This window comes from Xiphophorus maculatus, chromosome 2, assembly GCF_002775205.1.
Source record: "Xiphophorus maculatus strain JP 163 A chromosome 2, X_maculatus-5.0-male, whole genome shotgun sequence".
Lineage (NCBI taxonomy): Eukaryota > Metazoa > Chordata > Actinopteri > Cyprinodontiformes > Poeciliidae > Xiphophorus > Xiphophorus maculatus.
In genome coordinates, this window is record NC_036444.1 from 6,513,652 (window position 1) to 6,533,560 (window position 19,909).

Below are 19,909 nucleotides of genomic sequence, written 5' to 3' on the forward strand. Positions count from 1 at the left end.
ATTGCTTTTTAAAACTCAAGTGTTCTGTTTGATTAGCTGATTTTTTAAAACTTTCTTTGTCTCCAGAGCTGTTGATTGTGTTCATTTCCTCACAGGAATTTGCAGGAGAAGGGCTTCGAACTCTAGCTCTTGCCTACAAAGACCTCAGCAAAGAATATTATCAGGTGTGGCAGAAGAAGCTTCACTACGTGAGCACTGTGATTGAGAACCGTGAAGAGCAGCTGGCTGCTCTCTACGAGGAAATAGAGCAAGGCATGAAGGTAAAACTAGCGTCCTTTTTGTTTGCACCGTTGAAACGATGAATCTTACCTAGACTGACTTCTGACTCGGTTCAAGCTTCTTGGAGCCACAGCGATAGAGGACAAACTTCAAGAAGGAGTGCAGGAGACAATCGCTTGTCTGAATCTAGCCGACATCAAGATCTGGGTTCTAACAGGAGACAAGCTAGGTAGCTAACAACTGAATAAATCAGGATGACGAGTAGCTGCTAACATGCTGCATCTGTGGAGAGTTTCAGATCTGTGAACTGTGTTGTTTTAGAGACGGCGATGAGCATCGGTTACTCCTGCAACATGCTGCGGGACGACATGGATGAGGTGTTTGTTATCTCTGGGCTCACGCAGCTGGAGGTGCAGCAGCAGCTCAGGTAAACGCACCGCGTTCATGCAACAGGCTGGAAACCAAACAATCATAACCCCAAAGCAGGCTGGCTGTGTTTTCTCCTAAAATTAAACTTTCATCAGAACTGAAAAAAACGTTTGATAATGAGCGATTTGTCGATCTTAAATGAAGCACTCAGGGTCGTTATGTCCAGGATGACTGCAAATCCACAACAAACTCTGTTTTGACTTTTTATTTTATTTAGTAAGGTAAAAAAACTATGCTGCAAAAACACAAAATCTTATTAAATATTTCTGGTCGAGATTATAGTGTCGATATCTCAGTGCACTAGAAAAACAACGTAACTTACAAGCAGAGTTGGGTAGTCATTTATTTGCATTTACTCAATTACATTTACTTGAGCAACTTTTTGGGGAAAAAAAATACTTTTAATAATATTTTTACTGTGCTGTACTTTTACTTGAGTATTCAAGTAATATAGTTAGTTGAGTAATAAAAGAGATAATGAAATATCTCTACTCTTGAAAAGAAAATTCTGGATTTTCTACCCAGTGAAGGAAAAACAAACATGTTTTAGGCAAAAATTAACCAGACACAGACATACAACTGCAGTTTTTATTAAAGTTTTATAAATTTTTTACTGAAAGAAACTAATTAAAAAAAATTATCTTTGGCCTGATTTTGTTATTTTTTGTTACTTATTAAATTATTATAAATGTTGTCCTTTTTTCTAGCAGTAAGCAGCAGCTTATTTAGACTTGAAGAGACAAGATGCCCTAAAAGAGCTAATTTTAAAAGGAGCTCAAAACTAAAATGTCATTGTCTTAAAGTGATTTTGTAATGTAATTAACATATTTTTTTATAGCCCTAACCTGTTCAAGCAAGCATAGTAGGTCTTTCCCCTCTCCTTAGGAACGCTAAGGAGAACATCCTCGGCCTGCGCCGGCTGAGCAGCACAGCAGACGTCCAGAAAGGCGACGTGTTTGCAGAAGATTCAGTGTTTGAAGAAACGATTATTTCCGAGTATGCCTTGGTCATCAACGGTCACAGTCTGGTGAGATGCTATCAAACTGTTACTTACTTTTCATTTGGTTTTGAACCCTGCAGGTGTTAAACCATTAAACAGCAGAGATGGGTAGTAACTAGTTACATTTACTCAGTTACATTTACTTGAGTAACTTTTTGAAACAAAAACAACTTTTTGGAGTATTTTTACTACGCTGTACATTTTACTTCTACTCAAGTAATTTTATTATGAAGTATCTCATCTCTTACTTGAGTAATATGTCTGTATTTTCTACCCACTGAATGAAAAACCCAAAATTCACCAGACAGACACACCTGCAGTTTTTGTTAGTTTTATAAAATTTTCTTTTGCCTGCCTTTGTTATTTTTTGTTACTTATATGAATTATTGTCATTTTCATCCTTAAAATACCTAAATTTCCACGTAACTTTATATTTTGGTTCGTCTGATGATGTAATTTTTACATATTAAATGATTGATAATTTCATCAGTTACTGAGGACTTGAGTTGCCCTTTTACTAAATACTTTTTACTCTTTCTTGAGTAAAAACATCTTGAAGTAGTGCTACTCTTACTCTGGTTGTTTTTCTGCTGAATGTTGTGTCTCTCTTCACCTGCTGCCGACTAAATAAAGTCCAATTAGCAGAAAGCTGCCAGCCTTCTGACGGCCGTCGGCTTCATTACAGGTTTTCATTAACATCCATTTCCTTACCGCCTGCAGCCAGATGGGAAACGGTCTACTGCTGCCTCAGCAGGGTCGTTTTTTCAGCGCCGCCGTGGGACGGTGTGTTAATCAGGTGTGATGTATGTGTTCGGCCCGCAGGCTCACGCGCTGGAGCCCCAGCTGGAGCACACGCTGCTGGATCTGGCCTGTTTGTGTAAAACGGTCATCTGCTGTCGGGTCACGCCGATGCAGAAAGCTCAGGTGGTGGAGCTGGTGAGGAGGCACAAGATGGCCGTCACGCTGGCCGTGGGGGACGGCGCCAACGACGTCAGCATGATCAAAAGTGAGTAAAGGCCGGTGCCGATGCGATGTGGTTCAAAATTAAAACTTTTGTTTTGATCTTCTCACTTTGTTTTCTGAAAAATACAGGAGAGAATTATGGCTGCTGGAAAAATATTAAGAATCTGACTTTAATCTCAGGTTTTTTTACTTTAATCTCTGAATTTTGACTATTCTGATTTTAAGCTTTGGAGATCAAAAGTCAGAATTCTAACAAAACATTTTCCCCATGTTATAAGTGACATAATCTACCATTGGAACTTGTACTTTTTCATCAGTATTAAGGATTTAATGGTTTAAAACAAGCTCCTATATCTTGCTAAAAAGTTACTTTTATATTATGTACCGTATATTATGGTAGTTTTGTCTTATTTCAAGTGTACTATAACACTTGTACTAAAAACTAGACCAAAATTAGTTGGTAAGATTTTGTGTTTTTACAGTGTTTGATAATTCATTATTCAGATTTCACTAAAACCAAGCAAACCAATCAAACTACAAACCAACAGATAATTCATAAAACAATTTCTTTACTTTTAATAATAATTAGTGAAAATGTGCAAGCATTTTATGACTTTAATATGTTACAACAGTTTTATTAAAAGCAGTCCTACATTGTGTGCCCCCAGTTGTAGGTGTGAACCTTTTAATCCTAGATATTATCTTTAATATGTGTGATTTTCCAGTGTTGGGTGACCCACATTATGCTTTTTTCTTGTGCTGCGTCAGCCGCCCACATCGGCGTAGGCATCAGCGGACAGGAGGGGATGCAAGCTGTTCTGGCCTCAGATTACTCCTTCGCTCAGTTTCGGTACCTGCAGAGGCTGCTGCTGGTGCACGGGCGCTGGTCCTACTTCCGAATGTGTAATTTCTTGGCCTACTTCTTCTACAAGAACTTTGCCTTCACCCTGGTCCACTTCTGGTACGGCTTCTTCTGTGGTTTCTCAGCACAGGTGAGAAAACTGTCGTTTACATTAAAATATATGACCAGTTTTATTTTTTTTTTTAAATGTAATCTATTTTTTCCCACAGACTGTGTACGACCAGTGGTTCATAACCCTCTTCAATATTGTTTATACATCGTTACCAGTTCTGGCGATGGGACTTTTTGATCAGGTATTGTTAGAAAACATGGAATAAATAATAAACATAAACTTCCATATGATAGTATCCTACTGTACTGGAAGATAAATTAATGTTTACAGTGGATGCCATACAAATTGAAGGTGCTGTATATCTTAAGGCAGGGATGTCCAAATGTGGCCATTTGGACCCACAAAATGATTCCGGTGCGGCCCTTAATCAGAACTCAATAATAGCCTAACTTTGGATTTGCCAGTTTGATGCAGATACACATTTAAAAATAATATTAGAGTGAAATTTTTACAGAAATTTCACAAGCCGTCCAAAACAGACGCAATTAAAATCTTGAAATGGGAAATATAAGGTAGAACTCAAAGTGTTTTGCTTTCAATTTAATTTAATTTGTTAGTAACAGGGACCAAATCATCTAGTGGATTTTACTAAAATGCAGAAACTTATTCCTTAAACTGTTCTTGTTGCTGAAAATATAATCAACCTGAAAAATTAGGACATGGTTAGCTGTTTTCTTTTTTTATTTGGCAAACCTGTAAAACTCTTTTTGTTTAGTTGGTTTAGAAAATACAAATTGCTAATTTAATTAAAACATTGTGTGTTATTTAGCTGGTAAAAATAAAAAGGAGATTTTTTCTGCATTTTTAATTAAAAAGAAAGATATTAAATGTTCTGGTTCCCAGAGTACTTGCAATTTGACATTAAAAAGTTTGGACACCCCTGGCTTAAGCTGTGCCTTTTTGGATTAAAAAATTATGTCCACAGTTTGTCAATTTCCTAATTTTTCCAAAACTTTTGTCTTTTCAAGACACTGTCAGGCAATCCAGGTGAATATTGGGTTATGCTGCCCTGTTTTACTGTTTTAAATAACAAACCTCCTTAATATTTAAAATATATATCCTCACCACAATAAATGTAACTAATCTGTTACTAATTCTTGAACCCATATGCTACAACTAATACTAATTTACTCACTATATGTTACCTTCAACTAACCATTTGTCTTGCTAACCTTGTAGGTATTAGACTTTAATAACGAGGAACTGCTTAACTTATCTAATTACCAACTTATTTCTGCCAGGACGTCAACGACCAGAACAGCCTTCGCTACCCGAGCCTGTACAAACCGGGCCAACAGAACCTGCTCTTCAACAAACGCCAGTTCTTCCTCTGCACGCTGCAAGGCATGGTGACGTCATTCCTGCTTTTCTTTATTCCCTACGGAGCGTTCTCCGTCATGCTGAAGGACGACGGCTCCGACTTCTCTGACCAGCAGGCGTTTGCCGTCACCATAGCAACAACGTTAGTCATTGTTGTGAGTGTTCAGGTGAGTCTCTGAACAGACTGAACTGTTCTCACACAGTGACGTTTACTAATAATAACCAACACTGTACATTAAAAGGGATTTTGCATGTTTTTATACTTCCATTTATATTTCTACTGCTTCTAAAAACGGCCCAAATGATTAGAAAAAACACCCAGCTGTTTTTGAGCAATAATTTAATTTTTTTTGGTGTCTGGAAAATAAGCCACTTCAAAAGCTTTCCAATTGTAACTTCGCATATCAGCAGCTAGCAACCCCAGCGAAGCCCAGCCCGTTACCTAGCAACCCCAGTGGAGTTCTGCTCGTCACCTAGCAACCCAAACAGAGCTCCGATCAAGCCCGTTTGGCTGCTGGAAAAATTGGACTTATCATCTACAATAACTTCTTTGAAGAATTTTCCCTTTGGTATCAATAAAGTAGTTTTAAATTATATTGAATTGAATCTTTTGGCAGCTTTTTTCATGTGTGAGTGTAAACACTGAGTTGGCCAGAAGCAACTTATTTAGATTTAAAGTGACAAGAGGCCCTAAAATAGCTCAAGATAGACAAACTGAGCAGGCTAAAATCTCACTATTTAAGAATGATTTTGTGCAAAAAAAATGTTTTGTATCGCCCATAGATCTATCCTAACCTGTTAAATGTGTGACGTCTTTTGTTATTAGATTGGACTGGATACACACTACTGGACAGCAGTCAATCATCTGTTCATGTGGGGCAGCCTGATCGTGTATTTTGCCATTCTGTTTGCAATGCAAAGTGACGGCCTGTTTGGCATCTTTCCGAGTAATTTCCCATTTATTGGTGAGTTTGGCTCAATATGATTAAAAAACAAAAGACTGGTGGAAACGAAGCAGAAGGAATTTCCTATTGCTGTTTTTCCACAGGTACGGCTCGTAACTGTCTCTCGGAGAAGAGCGTGTGGTTGGTCATCCTGCTCACCACTGTGGTGTGCATTTTGCCTGGCTTAGTCGTGAGCTTTCTGAGAATCGACCTCTTCCCAACTCTAACAGACAAGGTGCAGTAACAGTGAAAAGAAGTCACAAACAGCTTAATAAACCAGATTTACCAGTAAAATGCTGCAGAAACAGTGATTCATAAGTATTTACAATGCCCTACACAATATTATTATATTATATGGACATATATAAGTTTAGGCAAATTAGCCATGTGTAAGGGGACAAACATTATTTACACTCTGTACTTGCAAGATATACACTGCAAAAAACCCACTAAATCTTACCAAGTATGTCTGTTCTATTTTCTAGTGCAAATATATTAGTACCTTTTAAATAAAAAAAATTAATTTACAGGTAACTTTTCACCAAGATATATGAGATTGTTTTAAGTCAATAATTCCTTAATATTGATTCAAGAAATACTGGTTCCACTGGCAGATTATTTCACTTATAACATGTGAAACATGTCTTGTTTTAAGTGAAATAATCTACCAGTGGAACCAATACTTTTTAAAATCAATATTAAGAAATTATTTACTTAAAACAATCTCATATATCTTGCTGAAAAGGCACTTGTAAGTTAGTTTTATCTTATTTCAAGTGTACTAAGATATTTCCACCAGAAAGTGGAACAAAAGTACTTGGTAAGATTTTTTTTAGCAGTGTAGACTCTTGTCTTGTCCACTCAATATAGAAGATGCTGTCAAATCTGACAATCTTAGGGGAATGAAGAGATCGCTGGTTTGTCTTCACAGATTCGTCATTTGCAGCAGTCCAGGAAAAAACAAAGGCCTCAGGAGCAGAACCTGAGGCGAGTCCGCCGGACGAGCTCTCGCCGCTCTGCCTACGCCTTCTCCCACCAGCAAGGCTACGGAGAGCTGATCACCTCGGGCAAAAACATGAGAGTGAGCACACTGTCTTCCTCTCGCTCCCTGGAAAGAATAGCACAGAGCTCCAGCTGGATAGAAAATATACTGAAGAGGAAGAACGAAGTCTCAGCAGAACCGGCAGAGAGCCATAAAGCAGACAGGCTGAAGTAACACTAAAGGATTCAAGTGCCTAACCAGAGTATTAACGCCCATTTTAACTTCTCACATTTTTGTTATGTTACAAATACAAACTTTAATTTTAGCAGGATTTTATATTGTTGGCCAAAAGCCGAGGTGGAAGGAAATTGATATATGTTGTTATCAGAATGTTTTACAAATAAAAATCTGGAACAGTTTGGCATGTATTTCTATACAGTCAACACCGTAGATTATAACCTTTTGTGGCAATCACAGGTCCAAGTCTTTTGGACCATATTACTACCAGCCTTGGGTATCTAGAGACTGAAATTTTTGACTGTTGTTCCTTGCAAAATAATTGAAGTGGACTGAGAGCATCAATCCAATAGGGCATTCTAACATATGAGCATTCTTTCATCTAAGATATTACTTTTTTTTTTTCTAAAGGTTTTCCTGCAGTTCAGTTGAGTAGGAATGGATCACATAGTAGATAAAAAAAATTAGAAATGTTACCTAAAATGCATAAAGTAAGCATATTTGTGTGCTTAACTACATACTATAAGACTACAAAATTCAAGTGTATTATGTACGCTTGTGTTTTTCCTAAATCCTATAAGTTTGTTTTGTAATTTCAGGACTATTTTGACTTGTTGTCTAAGGAATACTCTGATTGGATGAAAGTGATTTGTCTGGCAGTACGGTTCATTTCCATACAGTTTAGGTTTTGATTATAGCTGTTTGCAGCAAAAAAGTTATGAAATGTTTTGGCCTTCTTGGTCTTCCATACATGAGGAGCAGGAATGTCACAGTGGACCACATTTAGCAACCAAGTGTGAGATATACAGTTAGGCCTGTCACGATAGCAAATTTTGCTCAACGATTAATTGTCTCAAAAATTATTGCGATAAACGATAATATTGTTTGAAGACCTTTTTACACTGATTTAATGGAAATGATGTAATAATGCATGTGATTTCCTACCAAAGATAGATACACTTTATTTTCAAAAGAACACTAAACACTGGAACTGATAAACAAAATAAACAAAACAACCAAAAACAAAAGTAAAATGGATTCTCAGTCTCCATTAACAAAACACTCACTTGAAAAAAAAAACTAAACATAAAGCCATAGTGGAAATAACTACTGCATTCAACCAAAAGATTATGAAGTCTGTATACTATGTTGCCCTTCAGTAATAATTAGATTTAAATAGAGAAGATGGGCACATCGACTACATGATGCAATAGTTGTCCCATTTGTCCCGTAATTGCACAATTGTGTGTTTTCAACATTAACAGAATATCTACAAAGTTTTACACACATTTGTAATGGAAAACAATTATATTTTCTAACATTTTTTTTTTGCATTGCATTGCAAACTGTCATCTGAATAAAGGTGCTGATGATACAAGTCTGGCCTCTTTTAGCTGGTTAAAAAATATATATGATGGTCTTTACTGTTTTCTTTGGAGGCTGGTTCTACACCAAATTTACTAGAGGGGCCGTGTAGTATGTTTTTTTTTTTTTTGTTTTTTTTTTTACGGAGACACTTAAAAAAGAATTAAACAAAAACAGAGCAATATTTATTAATTTAATATTGTGAACCATAAAGACACTTGTGTCTCCGAAGATTCAGGTTGCAGATCCCTGTGTGATCCTATCTCCATACAACAGCTAAAACTTTTAAGTGCAGTATTATAATTTTTAATTCATTGTTCAAATAAAATTGTGAAGATTTAAAAAGAATATCTGCCATTGAATATTTTAAAAAGACATTTATTTAGTATAATTTCTTTAGAGCCCCTCTTGGCCCCCGTCTAGAACCGGCCCTGGCCTGCAGGTTTGGTGCATTTTTGCTTAGCATGTGCCACCGTGGATATTTGAATTTCCGAATGGGATCTTTGGGGGTTGTCGGCACCGGGAGCCTTAGGGACTTTTTGGCGGTTAATTGAAGGGACATACTCATATAATTTAGTCTAGAGGGCCACATAAAAAGCGACCGCGGGCTACATTTGGCACACGGGCCTTTAGTACTAATAGAAATTGTTATTAGTTGAAAATGGTCTCAAACGCAATAACTTCTGGAAGAATTTACAATTTTTTAGTAACAGGAACCTTTTTTTACCAATCTTTCAACAAATGCTTACTCAAAGTTCACACAAAATCTACAGATTCCCACATTTCTGCAAATTTTTCTCAAAATTGTACAAAAACATTAAGTTTAAGTGACTGCTGCCTCAGCCTTACTTGATGTCAAGTTACAGTCAGTGAAAAGGATTTGATAAAAAGTTACGTTTAACGTCATACATTGGCTCAAATATTTCTAAATTAGCGCCACAAAATCTGTGATTTTGTTTGCAAAGAAAAAAACCAAACAGAAATATTCACAAAATCCCGGATGGACTGATCAGTGTGAAAAGGTGTTGTAATATTATTTAATTTTAAGAGACATGCAGTGAATCCTGAAGCTTTGTCACAAGTTTGTATTTGAGTGAACAGAACAATCTATCAAGACTGTTGAGGAGAGGAATGTTCAGAATCTCGTGACTGAATATTTTTGATTTATTGATGAAAACGAAATAAATTTATTGATTTATTGATGAAAACGAGTGGGACACTCCCGGTCTAGATCATACCAGCTAGACCCTGCTGAAATTTAACAGCTTTATTCATGAGTATTTATTATGAACAAACCAGCCCAAGGATTTAAGGTAAAAACAGATTATCAGGGATAGATCTGTTTCAGGGTTTTAGTCTTAAAACACCTTGAGAATTAGATTTTCCTAGGCGTAGGAAATCTAAAGTAAAAGGTTTTTGAAGGATTCTCCTGGGCGTAGGAAATCCAAAACAGTATTCAGAGTCTAGGCTTAGCTCTGAAGGAATTTTTGTAGGTTATTTTAGGCTTAAAATAACAGGATTTTTGTAGATTGTTCTAGGCTTAGACAATCTATATAAAGGTTTTACTGGTTTAGAAAAATCAGAGATAGGTTTAGTTGATTTAGAATAATCAGAGGGTAATTAAAACGTTTTTACTGGTTTAGAAAAATCAGAGGATAATTAGAAAATGGGAGGATCTTTTAATAAAGGTCAAAATACTGAAGAATACGTTCCATGTGGCCCAGAAATAGATCATATGGTTAGAAATTACGGCAGAGTTTCTTGTCAACATGTTCCACAGTGGCACACAGAGTTTGGTTTTCCTAAGAATGGCAGCTTAGAGGTAGACCACATCAGAGACTTAGAGCAGAAACTCTTAGCACAGCGCGCCAAACTGATGCAACACACAAAGATTTCAAAGACACACCTGCATGCACTACAATCACACGAAGAAGCGTTCAATCTCTGGAAAAGAGAAGCTGATTTCCGTCCAAGAGGAATAGATGGCCCTGACGGAACCGACAATCCACTCAACGCTAACCATGATAATTCTCAACAAACTGGAGGGAGTGATTGATAAAATTTGGCAGTAAACAAATAAAAACTGCATTGATTTGATTGATAGCATAATATTTAAGCTCATTTAATGTTTAGTCTAGAATTTAGAGGGCCAGATAAAAAGCTAAGGCGGGCCGGGTTTGGCCCAGAAAACTTTCTGCTCGGGGCGCTAGCGCAGCCCGTCCAGCCGGCCGTGTTTTGAGTTAAAAAATGTTTAAAGTTGATAGGAAATTTGAAATTATCACTTGATAGTTAAGTGTTATTGAAAGATTGGAAGATTAATACATAAACACCAACTATAAAGTCTTAAAAAAGGCAATCATTAAAAAAAAACTAAAACAAATAAACGATGCTAAGCCTGGTGGGGACACAAGTAAAGCCTGGAGGCCCACCAGGCTTACAATACACTGTGGAAAACCCTGGCGGGTCGGATTTGGCCCTCGGGCCTCGAGTTTGACACATGTGGGCTACAGGTCCAAGTGTGGACCATTTTGTTTGACTGCATTTGTTTATTCTGAATAATTCAACTCATGTTCACGCAGTCCAAGCTGTTAAGACTCATTTGCATTCCAAATGTTTCCTGATTTTCACTTGTTTTCCACAAAAGGAAGCAAGCAAGAGAAGATCTGGTTTCCATGACATAAATAATTAAGCTTGTGAACCGTGCAGATGAAAAAAAAAAAACACTAAGTGGTTTTTATTCCATGAACGCAAATGTCAAGATGAGTTTAGCGCAACCCAACGGATCCGCCGTTCAGAATAAAGATCACATAGACGTTTAATCAGGTGTGAATACAGTATATATATACACTTAACATTGCCGGTTGTTGCTTACATATGTAACCCTTCTTTGTTTGCTTCAGGTCCAGTAGGTTGACTTCACAACAAACACACTCAGGTTCACCATATTTATAAAAAAAGAGAAAATAAAGTTATTCTCAGTCCAGCAGCTACTGACTCTATAGATAAAATGAAATACAATAAAATAAATAACCCTTAACAAACTAATGGTTCTCAATGAGGAGCTGACAGCAATTAACAGTAATAGAATTAAACACAATCAAAACGCACATTAAATATGGTAATAACAGTCAAAAAAACATATACAAAATGTGGCAAAATTACACATGAAACCCTGTATATGACTAAATTAATCTAAAATATGTTAAAATTTAATACTTACAGAGAAAAAAACGGAGCCGAACATAATATATACCACAGTAACAGAATGGGAACAGAAAAAAAGGGGGACAAACTGTCAGTTACCGGTTGCTATGGTAACCACCAACCGTCACTCTGGTTGGGGGGGGGGGCGATATGGACTTAAAGTTATATCACAATATTAGTAGTAGTATTCCAATAATGGTAAAAGTGATCATTAAAACTCCTTTTTAGTTTAAACATTATTACCTGGAATTTATGGTGACAACTATAAATCAAAATTCTTATAAAAAAAATTATCATGCTTACAATACAATGGCTCTTTTTTTAAAAAGCTAGGGAGCCCTTGCTCTTACAACATATACCTCTATTAATTATGCATTAGTTAACTCTATTAACTAATTGTGTAACTTCTGGATCAAATTAACAGTGGCCACAATATTTTGTGTTTCTCTTTCACATGAAATACATATAAGTTTGTTGTTGTAATGTAAGAAAATGTGAAAAAGTCCAAAGGTTTGGAATAATGTAGTGACATACTGTATATTTGCATGGATCTGACAAACCAAGCACAAGCTGTGAGAGTTTTTTTTATTTGGGTAAATCGAAGCTCAAATGATTACGAAGCATACCTCATTTTTTAATACTGTCAATCGTGTCAAGGGTCTGGTGAAACCAGAAAGTCTGGGGGAAATTCTGGGTCCCTGCACAATCTGAAATTTTATTTTAGTATTTTCCAGATCTGGACAAGAATTTAAAAAAAATAAAAGAATAGAGAAAAATAGTACGACATATTCTTGCTTCCTTGTGTAACACCTTCTTGCTTCATTTTTTTAAATCCATCCTTGGTTCGTTCCTTATTTGTTCTTTTAGTTTTTTGTTCCTGTTTTACCATATGGAGAAAAGTAAAAGAAATTAAAGCCATCATTTCCAGCTTCTGAATATTAAAAAAATTGTTTTGATTAGTTTAGTGAATTAAACAGCACAGAAGGCAAAATTCATCTAAAGGTTTTCACAACTTGAAACTTGTTTTACCAAGTACGTCATTTTTATTTCCAGGTTATTATTATTTTGCCTTTTGATTAAATCTTTTCCTACTTTATTTATCCTTAAAGTGCAGCAGAAATGTACACACTACAAATGTAAAGTTTTTTAGAGTTTGGTTTTATTTTTGGGTGGAAAATCCTTTGACATCATCCCCCAGATTAATTTAAAAAAAAAATCAAGAAAATACATATCACACTTACAGATGGATATTTTGCCCTTGTGTCACCATTTATAGAAAAGTAAAAAAAAAAATAGCACCATAATTTCCTGTTTGTTTTTTTTTATTACAGTTTCCATTTGTTTTGTTTTAGGTTTAATGAATTGAACCGTCCGTGTTTTTATTCTTTTGCCTTTTAATTAAACTTGTTTGGATATTACTTATTCCTTAATAAAGTGTACCAGTATTTTATACTGTACAAATACAGTTGATTTTACAGCTTGGTTTTATTTTTGGGTACAAAATCATCTGACATCATCTCCCAGATTAATTTTTTAGAAAATCATAAGAAAATATCACAAAAGTGTATATTTGGCCCTTATGTTCCCACCTGTAGAAAAGCAAAAAAAAAAAAAAAAAAAAGATAAACATCCTAAATTCCACCTTCTGAATGTAAAAAAAAAATTACAGTTTGCATTTGTTTTAGTTGATTTGTTTGCAAAATAAACAAGTAAACATCGGTTATGTAATTCACTCCTCCAGTAGGATTGCAGCTCCTCCCGCCGGCTTCGTCACAAACAGACTTTGTTTCTCCATCGCCGCTCTGCGTGGGTCCGGCGTGTAGTAAGCATCTCTGACGGCTCGGAGGAAAGACGCCGCCTTCTCGCTGGCAACCATGGAAACGGCACAGCCTCCCCAGCCTGCTCCGGTCAACCTGGAGCCGACGGCTCCCGACTTCCTGCAACCAGAAGAAACGACGAAGACTCAGCGCTGCGGCGAAACTTTCGGCGTCATTAATCTTTATGAAAAATCAATGTGAGAGATACTGTTTTATTGAACTGAAAGAGGTTTTACTGAGTCAGTTGCTTGCAGTGGTAAAAGCTGAAATCAATAGCTGGATTAGTGGGTGTGTGTGTGTGTGATACCAAATTGATCATGCTAGCTGTAAAACATAGGGCAGTAAAAATAAAAATGCACACTTACAATTTTTGTAAAAGGAACTAGGTAAACAGAAGCAACTCAGTAAATTACAATAAAACGTTTGTCTTTTTTTGTTCATAAAGTTAAAAAGAAAAACTGATATTGACTATATACAGTTTGACCACAAGGTGGCACTAGAGGTACATGAGTTCAGATGAAGGTGTTTATTTGTTGCCTAGTTTACAGATTAATTTTTAGTAAGTCTTCATACTCCTAAATGACACTAAGGACAAAGTTTTTTTTTAATGCTGTGTTCTACAATAGACAGGAAACTAAAAAAAAGGAATTCTGGCTTTTTTCCCTCAAAATTCTGATTTTAATGAGAGAATTCTGACTTTTGATCTCAGAAAATTTAAGTCAAAATTTTGAAATTTAAGTCAGAGTTTTTTTTATAATCCATATGTGTTGTCCCAAACCTCTATACAATAAATCAGATATGAAAAAACAAAAGCATATGATTATTCTATATATTTATTTAGAAGTCCAATAGATTCACATAGTTTTTGTTTTATGATCTAAAACAACCCCTAAAAATGTAACTTCATTTATTCATTCCTCTAGAATCATTTATAGACATTATAATAAAATCAAATATTTTTTCTGCTACCAAATTCATACATTTTTGTTTTCATCCAGTCTATTTTCTTATTTAAAATCTCTTTTTTTTGTGTGTTGGTTTGTCTTGTTGTACTCACAGACAGATGTCCACCAGCCGGTCCAGTTCTGGGCAGCTGCACTCGTACAGGTCTCTGCAGCTTGCATGGCTCTGGTTCATCAGCTCTCCCAGCAGGGTTATGGATCCTGCAGCTCCAGCGTCACAAACGCTCTTAAACCTCATCACGCGTTCAGCTTCACCGTACACATGCTTGGCTCGCTGGTGAAGCTTGAAATTTGTTACTGAGAAACAAATAGACAAAAAAAAACCAACTTAAAATTAATCATTTTAAATGGTCTGATTTAGAAAAATCCACAATTTTATGGTGTTAATTATAATTTTCCAAATCTTTTAATATATAGAACAAACAGATATTGCGTCATCTTAAGAGTGACGCAACTTAAGTGTTTAGTATTGAAAAATAGGGCCAGGCGATGTCAGACTGAATTTAATTTCCAATTTTAATCAAATTTTCTCAATGAAAAATCTTCAGAATCAGACGATTTGATTAATCATCAAAGTAATCAAAATAATCGATTACTAAAATAATCACTAGCTGCAGCCCTAAACGGCTGATTTGTGAGCAACACTACTGGATACTGGTTGCATCAATTATACCAAAGATTTTTGACTAAATCAGGTGATTTCACTCCAGATTGTGCAGATGTGTTCAGTTACCCACCATGCTGAGTGTTAGCGCTCAGCAGTTCTGTGCACATCTGCTCGGTGGTGATGCCCAGCACTTTACAGATCTCCTCACGGCTGTACGGCTCAGGATGCAGCACCTCGTCCACCAGGGCCAGCATCTCCTCCAGGGAGGCCTTCAGCTCCGTCTGAACCTGAAAGAGCTTCACCAACCTGCTCGGATCCAGACCTTGAGCCTGCGCCAACATCTGCGCCCAAACCGGAAGACACTTAGAGTTATCATTCAAGATACCACACAGTTGTGTAAACTAGGGATGTAAGCAATCAATCAAATAACTATTAATTATTTATTGGATTTTTTTTTCATTCGATTAACGTCCGCGTAGACATTCTTTCAGCGTTGCAGTTTAGCCGCCATCCAACAGAGGGCGCCGCTGGTCATCCTTAAGCGGAGCCCTTGGTACAGAATTAAAGATGGCGGCGACCATGCCATAACAGGAAAGAAAAACGGTCGAAAACAGAGTCTGATGTTGGACGCCAGATGCACGTCAAGCAGTTCTGTTTTGAAATATAAAGTTGTCAACTTAATATTAGCGGTTATTCAGTCCAGCTGCATGACGGAACAGCGTCAGCTTTTCAACCAATAATTAATGATTTGCTATGAACCGATAGCTCAGAAAAATTGCAAAATGATGGCAAATGACATGATGACTATAAGCACGGTTTATTTTGAGGGCTTTCTAAGTGTAATAATGTGAAAAAAACACTTTTTTGTTTATGTAGCCAGAATTTAGCAAAGCTAACACAAAAAGTTATGTAATAATGTGCTTCTTTTTAAAAAATGTAGCCCTTCATGTTACGGAAAGACAGTCCAATAAGAGTAGCCACTTAAAGTAACTAATCGCTAGTCGATAGATAAGAGCAATGAACTTTATATTAACACATTAATCGATAACTTGCATCCCTACTAGGTTGTTATTGTATTAGATCAGTGTTTCCCAATCTAAAATGCATAGTTTAGATGTTTCCCTGCTTCCGCACACCCCATTCAGATTATTCAGCCTGTTGATCAGCCATCAACTGAAATCACCTGTGCTGAAGCAGGGAAATGCCTGAAACATTAGGACCAGAGTTTAAAAACACTGTAAAATTACAAATTCAGGATGAAAGAACAAGTCACAATGCTTTTTTTCAGCTTATTGCAGCTTCAGATGCACCTTTGTTGCAATCCGACATTCCACCACCCGGATGTTGTAGTGAGAAGAAGCAGCTTTGTTCATCTCAACGCAGCAGTTGGAGATCACAAACACGGCCCCATCTGGGAGCTTGACATCGGTGGCCCTCAGAGGCTGGAACTCTATCAGCTTCGCCTGATAAGTGGTTGAAATTCTGTCATTTCAATAAACATTAACCATCTGAATGTAGAAATATTGCAGTGGTGGAAAAAAATTTTTCATACAGTTCCTTTCTCTGCCAGGAATGATATGGACTGGTCCATGCCTCCTCCCTCTGTCCCGATGTAGCGCTCACTTTTGGTACATATCTCAGCTAGATCCACCTGGAGGGCAGATTACAGAGGACAAAAACAGAGTAAAGAATCAATAAACATATCAAATCTCCACAAAATATTCCTTCACATTGAGGAATGGAAAGGTAAACACATAAAGGGGTTGTCTTAATTTGATGGATAATTTCCTGGGTTTTTCCCCCCCACTTAAGAATGTCTTTGCCCCAGCATTCATAGCTTTTGAAATTTTTAATTTTCTTTTTTGCATTAAACTACAAACTTAAATATATTTTATTGGGAATTTGTTGGCAGGAACAACACAAAGCACTGGAAAATGATAAATTGTCCCAGACGTTATTGCGATGATAAATGATAATGTTGTTTTGAGACCATTTTCAAACTTTTTTTGTTGTTTTTTTTTTTTTTTACCTTAGAAAGAGACTTCTGGTTTGCCTCCATTGTTAAGAGGCCAGAACAGCAAACTAAGGCACTTGAACTGGACAGACCGGAACTGGGAGGAATGGTTCCATCAACAACACAAGACATTCCAGCCAGACAACCAATCCCAAACTTCTCCTGGAGAAAATGAAATCAGATCAATATATAATACTGTAGGATAGTTAAAGAACTTTCCATTTAATAACGACACAATACAGTTAAAAAATAAAGTTTACATACTTCTCACTGGCTGAAGTTAAATCCGACCAAACTTTGTTTCGGGTCAGTTAGAATTATCAAAATTATTTCTATTTAATAAATAGAAATAATACAAAATAGGGTAAAAAAAAATAGGTCAAGAAGTGTGACTCCATTTAACCAGAAGTTTTCAAAGCCATGAAAGCATCATTGATCCTTTTCCTCATTGCATAAAAGAAATAATAACCATTCTGTATGTAAAATTCTGGTTTTAGTAATAAATCTTACATATTATTTTTCTCATTATTGTGTCATTTAGCAAATAGAAATAATTTTGCTAATTCTAACTGACTTAAAACAAGAGAAGTTTGTTTTAACTTCAGCCATTGAGGAAAAGAAAGATGTATGCCTTTTTTATTCAACTGTTTTCGCTTTAAATCTTATTTATTTTAGCCACGGCTTCACTAACACATCTTACCTGGATACCTTTTACTCCACAGAGAAAATAATAATACCACTGTGGATTTTCTCTGTCTATGACGATGTCCTCTGAGCAGGACACTTTAAAATCTCTGCAAATAAACAAAAGCCCTTAAAAAACATAACAAAGCAGCACCGATATTTTTGAAGCCCTTAATTAAAGTTGCAAAAATATAAAATAAAAGTGCAGTAATCTTTGGCGTCTTACTGGTACTGAGGATTTGTGTTTGCCAGCTGGATCGTTCCGGAGTTATTCACAGACACGGCGGCCAGGATGTTCTGCTCGATGGCCATTGGCAGGACTGAGTATCCACAGTAGTCAATGTGCTCGCCTGGTGAAAAACAAAAATTTACAATTAATCTGAAATAAGTCAATTGTTTGGCACTTCTGGCACCGTAGAAATATTTTAGCTACTCGAGTTCTGCAATATTAGGAATATTTCTATCTAAAAACTCTGATTAGTAATCCAAAGTATTTAGGTGTTTGTTACATTTCTTTAAGGTTTTAACTTTTTACTTTTGTGTCAGACTGAAACTGCTTCTGCAATTCATATCCACAGAAACCAATTGCCACTCTGTTTCCTTAGCAATTTAGTAAACAGAGTCCAACTTTGTCTCATTCAATCTCATTATAAATCCAATGTTTCATTGAAAAATGGTTATAGAAAGTATTGATTACTTGTGATACATTTATATTTTTATTTGTAAATTTAAAAAACCCCACTCATATCCATGGCTTTTAACTTCATAATTATTTACCATTATGTGTTGTTATGTTAAGTAAAAATCAACTGAACAAATTAAATGTACAACAAATAAAAAAATACTGGGCTTGTGAGTACTTTCATAATATATAGAAAAACCTCAGCAGTTTAACATGTTAATTGTGGTTTAATGGGTTTAGACAACCTCATTTAGTGACACAGGACCATCTGAATATAAAAGAGGAACAAAATTTACAAGTAGTAAAACTTTAAGGTGGTCAAAGTCTGAAATAATCTTAAATTATTAAATTACCTATTAGATTTACCCTTCCAGGTGCACATGCATAGAAGAGAGGAGATTCTCCAAACTTTGCTTCAAAATGATCCTTCAAGTTTTTCAGCCTGTGCATGAAGAAAATAAAAATAATTGGTAAACATGCATTGCTCATTTCAACACCGGACAATAGGTCCCATTCATTGCTTCTCACCTTTCATTGGAAGTTATCTCAATCTTCAGTGTGGGTGGATTAGATGCCATGTTTACTTGATCAGAGATTACTTGGTTTTTAATCAGTTTCTTGTCGAAGTTCTCACACAGCAGCCTGACTGCTGTCAGCTGACTGCCCCACAGAAATCCCGGATATGAAACCGCTGACCTCCGATATGCTGAAGCAACACCTACTCATTCCATTTAGCTGCTGTTTGATTAGGGAGCTGACTCAGGAACAGCTGCAGAGCCAAGACGCGGAAATAGGAAGAGAAATGACCTACACTGGCCACCGTAGAAAGCGAAGCGACTTCAAACTGGACATTTCAGCATTATTTAATCAATAACCTCCAGCTTGAAGTAATTTCTGAAAAAATAATGAGTATTATTATTATTATTAGTAGTATTATTATTATGACTTTGGCGAGCCCAAAAAGACTATAATTAGAGATTTTTTTAGACCAAATATTTTTAGTTTTATGAATTATTTGAGTTTGTTACTTACTACTGATCATAAGAAAAGAAAATATCTGTTACCTTAAAAACCTTGGAATGATAAAATAAAACTATTCGCTCTCGGAGCGTGTTTGGAGTCAACTATCAGTAGAATAGTGGTACATACCAAGAACTACCCTACCCATAATTCCAGTAAAACCGTTACTATGGAGACGTTGCTAACCTAGACTTTTTCCTGAATTAGAAAGAGAGCTAAAACATTTTTGGCTTGTCTGTTTGACTAAGTGGACGGAATGTTCATGACTAAACCAGTGAAATAACAGTATTTATGCTTCCCCATGAAGCTGCATACAGTTTTTGGGCAGCGTTTTTCCTTTTTCCTGTTTACATCCGCGGGGGTTTGGCGCTGCTAATGCGCGCGAGTTTTCAAAGCGGATGAGTCGACGTCACGCGTATGTTGAACAGGCTAGTTAGCTGGCTAACTTGTGTTAGCTTCTGATTTTAGAGTTTACTCCCCGGTGAA

General features: G+C 36.3%; 2 protein-coding genes across 6 annotated transcripts in view; one reads left to right on the top strand and one right to left on the bottom strand.

The window, feature by feature from the left end:
* Nucleotides 1–7,250, top strand: part of atp8b4 (ATPase phospholipid transporting 8B4 (putative)) — a 47,882-nt gene extending 40,632 nt beyond the window's left edge. For all 5 annotated transcript variants that reach the window (XM_023349190.1, XM_023349200.1, XM_023349213.1 and 2 more), the window contains 11 exons: nt 96–260; nt 337–448; nt 541–646; nt 1,534–1,675; nt 2,471–2,654; nt 3,380–3,603; nt 3,683–3,766; nt 4,827–5,072; nt 5,732–5,870; nt 5,954–6,084; nt 6,781–7,250. In XM_023349190.1, coding sequence (XP_023204958.1) covers nt 96–260; nt 337–448; nt 541–646; nt 1,534–1,675; nt 2,471–2,654; nt 3,380–3,603; nt 3,683–3,766; nt 4,827–5,072; nt 5,732–5,870; nt 5,954–6,084; nt 6,781–7,065 — 1,818 coding nt within the window. In that variant the 3' untranslated portion in view covers nt 7,066–7,250. The remainder of the gene's footprint in view (nt 1–95; nt 261–336; nt 449–540; nt 647–1,533; nt 1,676–2,470; nt 2,655–3,379; nt 3,604–3,682; nt 3,767–4,826; nt 5,073–5,731; nt 5,871–5,953; nt 6,085–6,780) is intronic.
* Nucleotides 7,251–12,774: 5,524 nt separating this feature from the next.
* galk2 (galactokinase 2) lies at nt 12,775–19,170 on the bottom strand. Its single transcript, XM_005815324.2, has 10 exons — nt 18,932–19,170; nt 18,757–18,845; nt 17,948–18,071; nt 17,738–17,831; nt 17,053–17,199; nt 16,576–16,674; nt 16,334–16,486; nt 15,154–15,364; nt 14,512–14,713; nt 12,775–13,574 (listed from the first exon to the last, which is right to left on the bottom strand). The coding sequence occupies exons 1-10, from the start codon at nt 18,979–18,981 to the stop codon at nt 13,367–13,369; spliced, it is 1,377 nt and encodes a 458-aa protein (XP_005815381.1). The 5' UTR covers nt 18,982–19,170; the 3' UTR covers nt 12,775–13,366.
* Nucleotides 19,171–19,909: the final 739 nt, after the last annotated feature.